The sequence below is a fragment of the Malania oleifera genome, chromosome 9 (genome assembly GCF_029873635.1).
Source record: "Malania oleifera isolate guangnan ecotype guangnan chromosome 9, ASM2987363v1, whole genome shotgun sequence".
Classification (NCBI taxonomy): domain Eukaryota; kingdom Viridiplantae; phylum Streptophyta; class Magnoliopsida; order Santalales; family Ximeniaceae; genus Malania; species Malania oleifera.
In genome coordinates this window covers 87,877,009-87,891,745 of record NC_080425.1, presented here as the reverse complement: position 1 = coordinate 87,891,745, position 14,737 = coordinate 87,877,009, and the positions used below count along the sequence as shown (strand labels likewise).

General features: G+C 29.8%; 1 protein-coding gene across 1 annotated transcript; it reads right to left on the bottom strand.

Annotated features, from left to right (window-relative positions):
- Nucleotides 1-713: 713 nt before the first annotated feature.
- On the bottom strand, nucleotides 714-14,737 carry LOC131163608 (disease resistance protein RGA2-like). The gene is made up of 3 exons (XM_058120212.1): nucleotides 14,602-14,737; nucleotides 7,410-10,026; nucleotides 714-1,361 (listed from the first exon to the last, which is right to left on the bottom strand). The coding sequence occupies exon 2, from the start codon at nucleotides 9,954-9,956 to the stop codon at nucleotides 7,410-7,412; it is 2,547 nt and encodes an 848-aa protein (XP_057976195.1). The 5' UTR covers nucleotides 9,957-10,026; nucleotides 14,602-14,737; the 3' UTR covers nucleotides 714-1,361.

Here is a 14,737-nt window from a genome sequence, read left to right as displayed (position 1 = left end):
TAGATAAAGAAATGCCCTTTTCTTTGGACAAATATTTGAGGTTTCCATGAAATGTGAAAGGGTAAGCTAGGGATGATGCCTTTCGTCTTTCTTACAAAAGGACGAAGAGGAAATGCACACAAAAAAAAAAAGAGGTGGGAAAAGAAAACAATTGATGCCTCTTGAGTCTTGATTAGTAAATTGGGATGATGCCCTGTTTGAAAGTTGTGCTATATTACATTCTAATTTCTTATTTGAGATTAGATTATTTTTTAGTATTTAGATGAAAAAATATAGTTGTGCACTTCATTACTAGTGTTGATTATGACCACTCCAGTAACAACAATAATAACCAATCTGAAATTTATTATTTTGATGAATTACTAGCGTTGATTATGACCACTCTAGTAACAACAACAACAATAATAATAATCAATTTAAAATTTAATAGCAAGAGTCACATATTATGTTTGTATTTTCTCCTCAATTTAGGTCAAGTTTGATATTATTTTTAAAATTTTTATTTTTTATTCTATGTAGTTAACGAACATATTATATTATGTTTTATTTACATTACTAATTTTTTGTTTCTATTATAGATTTTCAGTTATTTTGGGAAAAAATATGTACCATATTTATAATTTTTATTTTTTTTACAGCACTTTGCGAAAATATTTTCATATCTAGAATTAAATTTTTTGAATTGAATCATTGATTTTATATATAATTCTAAATTAAAATTAAATTAGAATGACATTATGAATTTTAGATAAAACATTTATTTTTTATCATCTTCCCTCCCAATAACATTTTTTTGAGGAAAAAATGAATGAGTTTGCTCCCTCTCCCTATATTTAAGTAGTCTAGGCTGTGTGGGTTGATCAGTTAAGTTGAATTGGTTCTTAAGCTTTGCATGTTCATCTAATCTCTCCCTAATAGCCTTAATCCTATGACCCATCTTCAGACCAAACACAATCGGATTGGAGGAGCTCGAAAAGAAAAGGTGCAGCTTTCTCGCGAGTTTCTTTTGGGTTATCACCTTTTGTTGCAAAGCTGTGGTAGAGACATCGTCGAGCAAATCTTCTGCATCGTAAACTACATCTTGAAGCTCCCGAAGCCAATTTGAGATCTCGTGATTATGGAATTGCTGCTCCTCTGCATCCAAAAGCACGTTCTTGAGTGTGGAAACGATGGGATTAAGTTTTTGAACTTCGTCTTTGACAGCCCATGCCAATCCAATCTCTTGAAAAGCACTAGAACCCAAGTTTTGGAGGAGAGTCTCAGCCAAACCGAACAAAGTTGCTTCAGCCATCGGTGATGATTTTGTGTGACGATTACTTTGAGATGGAGCAGCAGTCCAAGTGATAAAAGTGATATCCAAGCTGAGAGGAGAAGACCAATAAATTAATAAATTTCGATTTGAAAAAGATTGTGACCATTATCATCTCTATTATCTTATGCAAATTAACATCAGAATTTTTTTTATAGGTAGTCATAGCGAAACTTGTAACAGATAATTTTCCAAAACTCTGTTACTTTTACTACACAAGATAAATAATTCGTGGGAGAAAGAGCAAAAATTGTGCACCTAATCCAAATCTAGCTACGCGCAAGAAATGAAAGAACACCAACACAAAACAAAAAATAATCAACAAATAGACAAAATCCATGAAACAAAAAACACTGACAAAAGAGATATTTAATATGCCAACCAGAATTTTTATAAATATGCAGAGTTGGTATTAGACTGACCTGGTAATTGGAATTCTTTTGCAGCGGAGGCTTTGATACGCGATTTTAAAAGAGGTGTGAGGGAAATGGAGCAGATTTATGAGGAAATAGAGAGTAGCAGGATCTCCCAACTAAGGCTTGCATCTTCCTTTGAAATGTTATTCAAAGATAAGGGTGAGGTGGGGGAAGCTACCTCGCACCTTCAGGTCAGGCGGGGGAAGATGGCTTGCATCTCCCATTGGAAGAGGAGGAAAGGGAAAGAATTGAAGACTTTTGTCTCCGTTTCATTTGTCAAGAAAGAAAAAGGGGGGTAACGCCATAATTAACATCTTTATTTCAAAGCTTAAAAAGATTCCCTCAACAATAAATAATAACCCCCACTTCACTTTAAACACAACTGTCAAAATGTTATCTTCCTAATGCTAACATTACAAAGATTTATGCGGTCAAATTTTAGTACTTTTCTGTTAATAAATTCAATAAATAATAAAGATGAGTTATCTGTATCCAAATTCAATTATAGACAATCAATTGAAAAAAAATAAATTTTATGTGAGCTTATTTTAACGAACAATATTGAATCAACATTTTATTCAAATTTTAAATCATTATTATTTTACATCATTATACTTATAATTTCCTGATATCATTATTATTATTTTATTTGTACATTTATTAAACCCTCAAACTTCCATAATACATCGTGAAATTTGATGGAAACATTTTTAATAAATAATTCCATTCAGTAATGAAAGTGGAGATTAAAGTGGTTGATTTGCAATTCTTTTAATGTAACTTAAATTCGTAGACTATAATAGCGTTACAAGTTATTCAAAAACACTATTTCATACATTTGTTATGGAAAAGACAAAGAGAGATTGATATTATTTATCAACACTTGTCATCTACTATCATATTCAAATATTTCCATCTTAAGTTATATTCTGAATTTTTAAGTCTCAAATACGAATTCTAGGGAGAGAGGAGATTTTTTTTTTTTTTTTGTATCATAGAATTACAATAACTTTAAAGAAAAAAATTGAAACTTTGATTTTGGAGATTTGATGTTCAAATTATTATGAGATGAAAGATTGAAAAGAGTATGGCAAGAAGTTTAGTGTAGGGTTGCAGTTATCCATATTGTCATATTAAAATATTTATTTTTTTAGGCTCAATAGTTAAAGTTTAAGAATTTCGATTTAAATCCCGAAAAGAAAAGTGAAAAGAAATATATGATAGGAGATATTACTTTTAAAACTATCGAATAAAACATATTTAATTTGTCATTAGAGTACCATTTTATGTAAATGTTAAACTAATTTCTTAACATTTTTTGTATGAAAAATAACAAGATAATCATTTTAGAAATTTTTTTCTACAAAAAAAAGTTTATTAATTTTTATTATTTTATTATAAATACTAAATATGCCACTTACATTTCACGTGGATGTAAAATACTTGTATTATTTTTGGCATTTGTATAGATTTGGATAAAATATAATACAAAATTGTCTTGAGTTTCTTTTAAATCCACAAAATAAAAATTCAAGCTTTGAAATCTATGCCTCCAAACAGTGCCTTATTAAAATTATGTAAAATATTTTTAAATTTTAATATTTATACAACATTATCGATAAGGATTCAATAAATACATTTATTTTTTATTTTTTTTATTATAAAAAAATCCCAATTTATGACTTCTTTCAATAAAAATGTTAATAAACTTATCAATACAATTTGAAAATTGTGATTTATTACATGAAGTCTATACATATATATATATATATATATATATATATATTTGTTTTCTAATTGTCAATAATAAATTCAAAACCACTATTTGGAGGGTCTTCTATAACTTTTTTTCTATTTCTTGAAACTATATTATTGTTTACTATTATATTATGTTTTATTATTGCAGACCAATTGTTTCAAACTTTCGTGATTTTGTTAATATTGTATAATGTAGAAATAGGAAGAGCTCAACAAGATACCCGAGAACATTAAATTTGTTATAAAGTATAAACAGAATAGACAATGAATGTTATAAAGTATAAACAGAATAGACAATCAAATTTAAATGTAACCTAAAAAGATATTATTTATTCATCTCGAGTAAAATCACATGGACTTTGATATGGAAAAAATATTAGTGTTCGATTTTTGAGGTAAAACTACGTAAACTTGTGTAGAGTGATATTAAAAAAAAAGTTTGGACTTTTACGGTCGTTTGGAACTTAGAAAATATTGAGTAAAGAAAAGGATAATGAGAAGGATTCCACTTTTTCATATTTGGTTATTAGGAAAAGTGAAAAAAATAAAATAAAAAATATATTAAATCAATGAACAAAATGTACACATTCTTAATATTTAGTTTTTCTTAATTTTTAATCATATTAGAATAATTTTTATTTTAAATAGAATTTAACATAGAGAGAAAATATAATGAAAAAAAATTTCCTTCTTATTTTTTTTTTCTTTTCCTACACAAAATCCTTCCTCCAAATAAGCCATTATGGATGCATGATTCATATTTAACATTTACTTGTTTTAGATAAAGGATTTTGATTGAAAAAAGGAAAAAAAAAAATTAAAATAAGAAGGAAACTCATTTTCCTCTATATTTTTCCTCTGTACTAAATACTACTACTTGTGAACACCCAAAATAGTTCGGACCTTATATAACAAAAATGAACAACATTTTATTTTTTTCATGAAAAAAATACCAAAAAAAAAAAAGAAATATAGGGAAAAGGGAAATATAGGGAACAAATTTTACATATAAAATATAATAAAAAAGAAGAAGAGCAAGAGGTGGGCTAGCAATGTTTAAATTTATAATTTGAAACTTGAAAGAGAAGTTAAACATGTTCCAAAAATAAAAAATAAAGATTATTGGCAAGGATAATTTAAATTAAATTTTAATTAATCAAACTGATAATTTGTTTTAAAGATTGATTGAGCAATGAACCACTAAAAATTTTAAAATTAGAGTTAATACTCATTTTTAACTTTATATTATATCCTTGTTCATGGTTTAACGTTTTATTTTTAAATTTTAAATATATCATAAATATTCTATAGCTAACCTTGACACATCACTAGTTTTTTTTTTTTTTGTTTTTTTTTATGTCCAATAGTTTTTCAACATCTTAAAATATTTGGATGTAATTTTTTAAAAAAAAATATACATTATAGAATTCACTATTATTATATTATATTATTACTAGAATAAAAAATTAAAACTCAAAACTATTGAATGAAGTGCCCATTTGCATAAATAATAACCCCCCACTTACTTTAAACACAATTTCCAAAATGTTATATTTATTATAAAATATGATGGCTCTCCCCTCTCACCTGCTCCCTGATTCATTCGCCTCACTCTCTCACCTCACTGCATGCTCCTTTGAAAATACGGTAATTGATAGAGATGGGGCTGTGTGATTTTCTCTCCCAATCTCTTCCCCTTCTCCTGCTATAAAAAGGGAATACTCCACCTCATTTATGGGAGATCAAGAAGAAAAAAGATATAAGAGAAGAAAAAAGTAATAGAGAACAGAGGAAATGCAGAAAAAGAGGAAGAAAAAGAGAACTTCAGCATTTTATTTCATTGCATGCCCGAACTCTGTAAAAAAAGAATCGATATATAAAGTGATACCCAAGCTGAGAGGAAAAGACCAATTAAATAAATTTCGATCTGAAAAAGATTATGACCATTATCATCTCTAAATTAATGTCAATTTATTGTAGTAGTAGTGCCACCGGGGCTTTATCTACAAGACACGCAAAACTAAAGAGACTCCAACAATTCAGTTTTTTTATGAAAGCAAAAAGACTTCAATGACTTTGAAATATAAAAGTATATATTTATATTATTGAAGATGAAGATGTCATCATGGGTTATTAATAATTTTATCTATAATTTTATGTCAGTATTAAAATTCAATATTTCCTATAATTTTCATTAAAATATCTCTTTTTTGGCCATCATGTTTACTTGTGCCATAATAACATTCATGTTGAAGTTTTTATTTTGTAATTTAATCAAAAAATATAAATAACTTTAAATATTCTTATTTTAATATTTGTAAACTAAATTATGACAATACATCATCAATTTTTTTTAAAATTTATGTAAAATTTATTAAAAATTTTAAAAATAATTTTAAAATAATTATTCATAGACAATCACGCGTGACACGTGACATAATATATATATATATATATATATATATATATATAAAATCAAAATTGGATAAAAGTATATTTATACATTTTTTTTTCTAGATGAGTTAAATATATGAAACTAAAGAAAAAAAGTTCACTGGTTAAAGGACGAAGTAAAATGGGTTACAAATATATATCATATAAAAATACAAGTAGCGTGAATTATTTTATAAACAAAAATATTATTATCTTTTAATAATATAAGGTGTCACTTATATAGACTATTATATATCTTATTAACTTATTTGAACACCATTATTATTATCATCCATACTTAGAGCGCAGGGGTGCAAGCTATTAATTAATAATTATCATATGCCAGCCAAAGTCAAACCTTCCACTCATGAAATATATATATCCAACGTCCAAATAACTTATAAAATAATAAAATAAAATAGTGTTTGTTCTTAACAAATCTAGTTTTATCTTACATATCTAATCTTTTGTTTCCTTATTTATCTGTCTATTTATTTATTGTTTAAAAGGATTTTAAAAACACTAAAAATGTTTTTATTAATTTTAGGTTGCGTAGGTGCAATACGATTTTTTAAAAAAAAAAATACTTAAAAGCTAGCTTAAAGATAAAATACGTAAATAAAATAATAATAATAATAATATTTGATTTTAATTTTATTATGATACTTCAACTATTTGTATTTTATTTAATTTTCATTATACTTTTTTGGTGCATTTTTGTAAGCATTTAATTAGTCTTATTTTTTGAAAAATTGTGAATAATAACGAAACACATGCATCCCTATTTTTTAATTTTTAAATTGATTTTTTTATAAAACTTTTTGTTTTCATTTTGATTTATAATTTGATGCCCAACGATCCTTAAAGAATCAACTATTAATTAGATGAGAAGAAACCTTTATAGTTTAATGCTTGAAAAAAAAATTTCTTGTTTTTTTTAAAAATTATTTTTCAAAAGTCAAGATTGTGAAAATTAGTGGTAACAAATGTTGATTTGATATACAACTCAGCATGCTTCATTAACACTATTAAAAGTTTAAATTTTAATTTAAATAACAAATCTAGCTGTATGAGTAATTAATTAGTAAACTAGTTCAAGTGCACTAATTAAAAATATAAAAATCTAAAATAAAATTTATTAGACTAATTTAACAATAAAGCCAAAAGGGTTAAGTGTCCATGCAGCCTTAAGTATCAAAAATTTCAAGTGGATGTGATTTTTGAAATATTAATCCAAGGTCACGATAATGACTACACTTTTTTTTAAGTTAAAAAATTTGGGAAGCCATAGGCTCCATTTGGCTATTTCCCCCAGCATTTAATTTTCTATATAAAATATTATTAAAAATTTGATCTAAGATATAAAAAGTAAATGAAAAAATTCAAATGATAATTTAATCAAGGTAACTGAGGAAGCAGGAAGAAAAATATGGTCGCAATTTAATTTTGAAAAAAAAAAAAAAAGGAAATAGGAGAAACGCATATATACATACCTATTGGCAGTCGGAACAAATCCAAATTGTGGGGACGTGAGCGATCTTGGGCCAATCCTCCCCTGTTTCTTTTTCGCATCTTTTCTTTAAAAGTGGGCATTCATAAATATGCAACTCTTGAAGAGAGGTGAGGCAACGTATCCCATCTGGCAGTGATTTTAGTTGGGGGCAAGCCAGTAGCCGAAGGCTTTGAAGCGAGGTGAAAGATTGCATGTTAATCATCCAACTTGGCCACCTTCTCCCACCGTACCCTCTTATCTCCAATTCTCTCAGATTTGGGGGCGACTGAAGGCCTTCCAACTCTGATTCATAATCCTCCTCCTCCCCATCCTCATTGCTTTCTTGCGTCCACTCCAATTCCAGGTATCGAAGGTGTTGCTTCTCCTTCAAATTCGCTTCCGATGCTTCTGCATTTTTTATCCTTCTCCTGATTACAATCTTCAACTTCCCTTCCAGATTATTTAACCCTTTCAACTCGCCGAGTCCACCGCTTGTGGCTACTTTCTCCCCCACCACAAACCGACTCAATGTTCGAAGGCAAGACAACTGCCCCACTCCGCGCGGCATACGTCTCAAACTAGAACACCGATCCAAATCAAGATGCACCAAGTTGACTAAATTCTCAATATCCCTCGGCAATTCTTCGAGTTCCTCACAACAAGAGAGCTTCAGCGTCTGTAAATTCACCAGGCGGGTAATAGATTCAGGCAGTCGTTTCATACTGCGGTTCCGAGAAAGGTCAAGATACCTTAGTTGCTTCAACTTCCCAATTGAACCTGGTAACATTTCGATCCACTGCCGATTCAAATCCAACACGCGTAGGCACCTGAATCTCGAAATAAGCTTTCGGGACCATGTTTCGTTCACTTCTACGGAGGATGGCAAAAGAAACGTTCTCAACTTACCTGCATTGAACAGTGTAGATGGAATTTCCGTCGAATAACTTTCCGACTCATAAGGGAATGACAGGTGACGTGTCTTTTCTGTAATATTTGCTGCCTCTGAGCTCCCACGACAAATTCCTTCCCCAGCAACCAATTCTGCAAGGTCGTGCATCAGATCATGCATTTTACAACTCTTCATATCATCATCGCATTTCTTTCTTTGTACATCTTGAAAAAAGGACCTCCTTAATAGCTCCGTAAAATACTGATCCCCAATTTCTTCTGCACATTGTTTTCCATCCTGTGAACGAAGAAAACCGTTTGCCATCCAAAGTTGGATCAAGGTTCGCTTCTCAATTTCAAAATCTTTGGGATATACTGAGCAGTAAGCAAAGCAGTGCTTTAAATATGACGGGAGCTCATCATAGCTAAATCTCAGGATAGGTATAATATCATTTTCTTTTTGGGCTATTTTTGAAAACTCTTTATTTTTAATGGATTCCCAGTACTTAGTATCTTGGGAGTACAATAAGCTTGCCAAAGTCCGTATGGCAAGAGGAACACCTGAACACCTTTTAACAATCTCCTTTCCAATGTCCACTTGGTTTTGTGGCTCCTCGCCTGGTTTAAATGCCATTTTCTTAAACAAATCCCATGACCTCTGCTCATCAAGACCTTCTAAAACATATGGTTCAACGGGGCTTGTGATTTCTGCAACCCTATGGCTCCGAGTTGTTACTATAATCTTACTCCCACTTGCACATACATTTAACAAATCTTTTAGTTTGTCCCACAATGTATGGTCCTCGTTCCAAACATCGTCTAAAACAAGCAAGTATTTCTTACCACCAATTTCTTTCCGAAGGCAATCTTGCAGTGTATCCATCTGAAGGCCCCCCTCAGTTTTCTTCTTAGTTGCAGATTCTAAAATATTTTCAACAATTCTCTTCATAATAAAATCATTTGACACACAAACCCACATTTTTAGCGCAAAATGTTCTCCAATTTTCTCATCATTGTACACATATTGAGCAAGAGTAGTCTTTCCTAGGCCCCCCATTCCAACAATTGGAATGACTGAAAAGTTTTCTCCAACGGCAACAGGATTGCTGTCCAGTAAACGATCCGCTATTTTATTTTTGTCATCTTCCCTCCCAATAACTTTTTCTTGAGGAAAAAAGGAATGAGTTTGCTCCCTCTCCCTATGTTTAAGCAGTCTAGACTCTGTGGGTTGATTAGTTAAGTTGAAATGGTTCTTAAGCTTTTCATGTTCATCTAATCTCTTCCTGATAGCCTTTATCCTATGACCCATCTTCAGACCAAACACAATCTGATTGGAGCTTGAAAAGAAAAGGCACACGTTTCTCGCGAGTTTCTTTTGGGTCATCACCTTTTGTTGCAAAGTTGTGGTATAGACATCGTCGAGCAAATCTTCTGCATCATAAATTACATCTTGAAGCTCTCGAAGCCAAGTTGTGATCTTGTGGTTATCGCTACTTTGCTCCTCCGCATCCAAAAGCACATCCTTGATTATGGAAACTCTGGTTTTGAGTTTTTGGATTTCATCTTTGCCAGCCCATGCCAATCCAATCTCCTGAAAAGCCCGAGAGCCCAACTTTTCAAGGAGGGTCTCAGCCAAACCGAACAAAATTGCTTCAGCCATCGGTGATGATTTTGTGTGAAGATTACTTTGAGATGAAGCAGCAGTCCAAGTGATAAAAGTGAAATCCAAGCTGAGAGGAGAAGACCAATAAATTAATAAATTTCAATTTGAAAAAGATTGTGACCATTATCATCTCTATTATCTTATGCAAATTAACATCAAGTTGTGTCATTGGGCTTCATCTACAAAACACGTAAAACTAAAAAGACCCCAATAATTCAGTGTTTATGAAAGCAGACAAGCTTAAGTGACTTTGAAATGGCCAAAACACTTAATCTATGGTGTTATAAAAAAAAAAATCACAATTTTGTCAAAAAAAATCACAAATAATCTCTAAATTATAATTTTCTTTATTAGAGATGTAACTCAATTTTTGTTAAATATAAAAGTATATATTTATATTATAGTTTTCAATTTGGAGAATCAAAAATCCACAAGAATAGTGGATGAAGATGTCACCATGGGTTATTAATGATTTTATCTATAATTTTATGTCAGTATTAAAATTCAATATTTCTTAGAATTTTAATTAAAATATTTCATATGTTATTGTTTAAAACACTTTTTATGCCTCCATGTTTACTTGTGTCATAATAATATTCATGTTGAAGTTTTTATTTTGTAGTTTTAATCAAAGTAACGATGTAAATAACTTTAAATATTCTTATTTTAATATTTATAAACTAAATTATGACAATATATTATCAATTTATTTTTTAAATTTATATAAATTTATTAAAATTTATAAAAATAATTTTGAAAAAATTATTCATAGATAATCACGTGCAACACATGTGACATATTATATATATATATATATATATATATATGAAAAAAAATTCACTTGGTTAAAGAACAAAGTAAAATGGGTTATAAATATATATCATATAAAAAATACAAGTAGCGTGAATTATTTCATAAAAAAAATATTATTATCTTTTAATAATCTAAAGCATATTTCATCCAATAAAAATTGATAATTTACTGTTTAAATTTATTTAAAATATGTTAAGAGTTGAACATAAAAATAACAAAATAAACATAATGGTTTTATAAATGATATATAATTAAATTATGCATCTTAAAATAAAATAGATAATTCTTCTAATTATTTTAAAATTTTTATAAAGTGCATGTCTAGTATCACTTGGATAAACTATTATATATCTTATTAATTTATTTGAATTTTAGAAATCCTTTAAAGGGTTTTTTCAATCTACAAGAGGCTTGCGGCAAGGGGATCCACTCTCCCCTTATTTATTCATCATAATAGAGGAGGTTTTGACAAGATTGCTTAGGAAAAACTATGAGACTGGTCGGATTGGTAAATTTAATCATTCGATTAGGACCCCAATGGTTTCGCATTTGTTATATGCGGATGATATTCTTATTTTTGCGAATGGTAGGAAAATGTCTATTAGAAATTTAGTTTACGCTCTAGAAAGGTATGAGAAGTGGTCAGGTAAAAAAATCAGTAAGACTAAGTCAGCGTTATTCCTTTCAAAATACATCACTCCCGCTTGGAAGCGTGGTTTATTGAGAATCACGGGTTTCATGGAAGGTAAATTCCCTATTACATATTTGGGTGCGCCTTTGGTGTCTGAAAAATTGTTTTCCAGGACATTGGAACCTCTTGTAGAGAAGATTAGAAAAAAAATTGTAGGTTGGAAATCTAAATTGCTCTTGCGAGGTGGAAGATTGATTCTATTAAGACATGTGTTGTCTAGCATGCTTATTCATTTAATGTCTGTTATTAAAGTTTCGCAGGTCACATATTCTCGCATTAACTATCTTCTTTCTAATTTTTTTATGGGGAGAGGTGAAAGATAACAGGAAGATTCATTGGCATTCTTGGGGAAAAATTTGTAAACCTACCTCGAAAGGGGGTCTGGGCTTGAGAGATTTTAAGTTCAGAAATCTTTTCTCATGAAATTTGCTTTCAGATTGCTCACTTCTAACAATCTATGGGCAGGTTTTTTCAGAGCTAAATATTGTAGAAATGTTCATTTATTAATAAGGAAAGGGAGACCAAATGACTATCGATTTTGGAAATCAATTATGACCACCATTCCAGAAGTTATGGATAATGTTAAAATTTTGGTGAGAGGTAGGAATTCTTCGTTTTGGTTCGATAGGTAGTTGTCTTCAGACCCGTTATCTGTGAGCACTGAGGATATTTTGAACAAGAAACTGTGTATTAAGGATTGCTAATTAAATAATAATTGGAACTCTAATTTAGTATAGGAATTGGTTGGTGTTGATAAAACAAGGGAAATTTTGCATCAGATGCCGGCGGGTAAAAGTGGGTAGGATATTTTTGTCTAGAAGCCTGCCCCGGATGGTAATTTTTCTACAAAAATGGCTTTGGAGGCAGTGAGGAGCAGAAGTGATAATTTTTTGTGGAATGATTGGTTTTGACATTATTTATTACCCATAAGAATTTCAATGTGTGTATGGAGAGTCTGGTTTAGATGCTTAGCTGTAGATGATAGAATTCAGACCAAAGCAATATCGATGGTTTCGGCTTGTGATTGCTGCGTTTAGAGAAGTTAGGAAAACATTGAACATATTCTTTCTTTAGGTGAGGTGGCTTCAGAGGTTTGGCGTCAGGCTAGTGCGGCGTTGGGAATTTCTTTCCAACGATCTCTTCCCTGAAAAAACAAAATGACAAATTGGTTCCACTATGCTAAAAAATTGTCTATTAAAGGTATTTTAATCGGGCTAATTTCATGTTTGTTTACATGGTGCCTCTAGAATTGAAGATGTAAAGTGAGAATGGAAGGAATTTATTAAAATGCAGATCAGATGTGGAGAAGTATTCGATTCTAGGTTAGTTTTATTGCTGAGAGCACTAATTCTTTTCAAAAATTGAAGAAATCAGATATTAAAATTTTGAATGAGTTTTAAATTAAGCATCAGGGAGTTTGCGACAGACCTGGAAAAATTATTTCGTGGGTTAAACCTCTAGTAGGGTGGATAAAACTTAATTGTGATGAGAGTTTTAAGGGCAAACTGGGTACTTCAGGAGGTGGAAGAATTATTCGGGATTGCCATGACATGGTAAAAACGGATTTTTCAAGTTATTTTGGCAATAGTACAAATAATAGTGCAGAATTAAAAGCAATCAGGGAAGGAATTCGTTTGTGTAAACGTTTGAATTATGTTAATGTGATTATTGAAAGTGACCCGCGAATTGTAGTTGATTGGCTTCAGAAAGGTAGATGTATTTTGTGCTATCTTTGGGAATTTTGAGAGGAGCTCGTGGTAGAGTTAGAAGGAGTGAATGTCATGATGATGCATCAATATAGGGAAGGCAATAGTGCGACTGATTTTCTTGCTAAAGAAGGAGAAATGAGAAACAATGTAATCAACGAAGAACAACACCTTCTACCACGTTATTTGAAAGGTATCTTTCGGATGGATAGGTAGGGTCTTGTTTCCGTTCGTCGTTAATTCAACTCTAGAATTTCGTTTGGTTTATTTCATTTTGATTTTGGTTGTTTTTATGTTTTTATCTCCTTTATTAGTTATGTTTAATTTTATTTGTCTTAGTCTGGTTGGTTTATTTTAACTTGTAACCACGGTATACTTTCGCCAAAAGTGAGGATATATTAATAAATAAATGGAGGTGCCGCCCTCTTTTAGTAAAAAAAAAAATAGTAAATAAAAAGTGTTAATTATAAATATTTTAAGTAGAAGATGACAATTTAGAATTACAACAAAATTTTTAATATTTTTATTGAAAGAAGTCATATTTAGTTTTTATGCAAAATGAAAAATAAAAAATAAAAATGTATTTATTAAAATTATTATTTATATTTTTATGTTAATATTAAAATTATATAATTTACATAATTTTAATTGATCATTAATGTCTACGTTTATGTATTTTATAGTTGTAAAAAAATTTAATTTTTATAAACAACTTTTAAGTATTCATACTTTAATTTTGCAAACTAAATTATAACAATATATCATTACATATATGTATATATAATTATCAAGAATTATTTAAATATTAACACTATGTAATTCTCTAACAATCATGTGCTATGCATTCGCACAAGCTATATAACCTTTGCGTGTGTGAGTATATATAAACACATGCATATTACTTCAAGTGTAACCTTACTAAGGAAAAAAGATGAGGTTTTCTTTTCTTTTTTTATAAGTTCGATTTTTACATTCGGGTGTTAATTAATACTACTTTAAGAGATTAGTTTCATACATAACATTAAAAATTTTATCTTATTAATATAAAATGTTAGTACCACGAGCTTAGATTTCAGATTTTTAAGTTTAGATTTGTGTAAATTTACACAAAATATAGTATTAAACTATATTAAATTTTATTAAAACTCACCCAAATATTACAGATTATTTGTAATAGCCAAAGAAAGAGATTTGTAACAGATAATTTTGCAAAACTCTCTTACTTTTACTACACAAGGATAAATAATTCGTGGGAGAAAGAGCAAAAATTGTGCACTTAATCCAAATCCAAAAAATGAAAGAACACCAACACAAAACACAAAATAATCAACAAATAGACAAAATCCATGAAACAGAAAACACTGACAATTTGGATGCAATCAGAATTTTTATAAATATATTTGGATGGATGCAGAGTTGGTATTAGACTGACCTGGTAACTGTTGTTGCTTTGCAGAGGAGGTTTTGATACACTTCTTAAAATGGAGCAGAAGATTTATGAGGAAATAGAGAGTAGCAGGATCGCCCAACCAGGGCTTGCATCTTCCTTTCAAATGTTATTCAAAGAT

Coding starts and splice junctions, on each gene's coding strand:
- LOC131163608 (XM_058120212.1), bottom strand. CDS start 9,956: ATGGCTGAAGCAATTTTGTTCGGTTTGGCTGAGACCCTCCTTGAAAAG.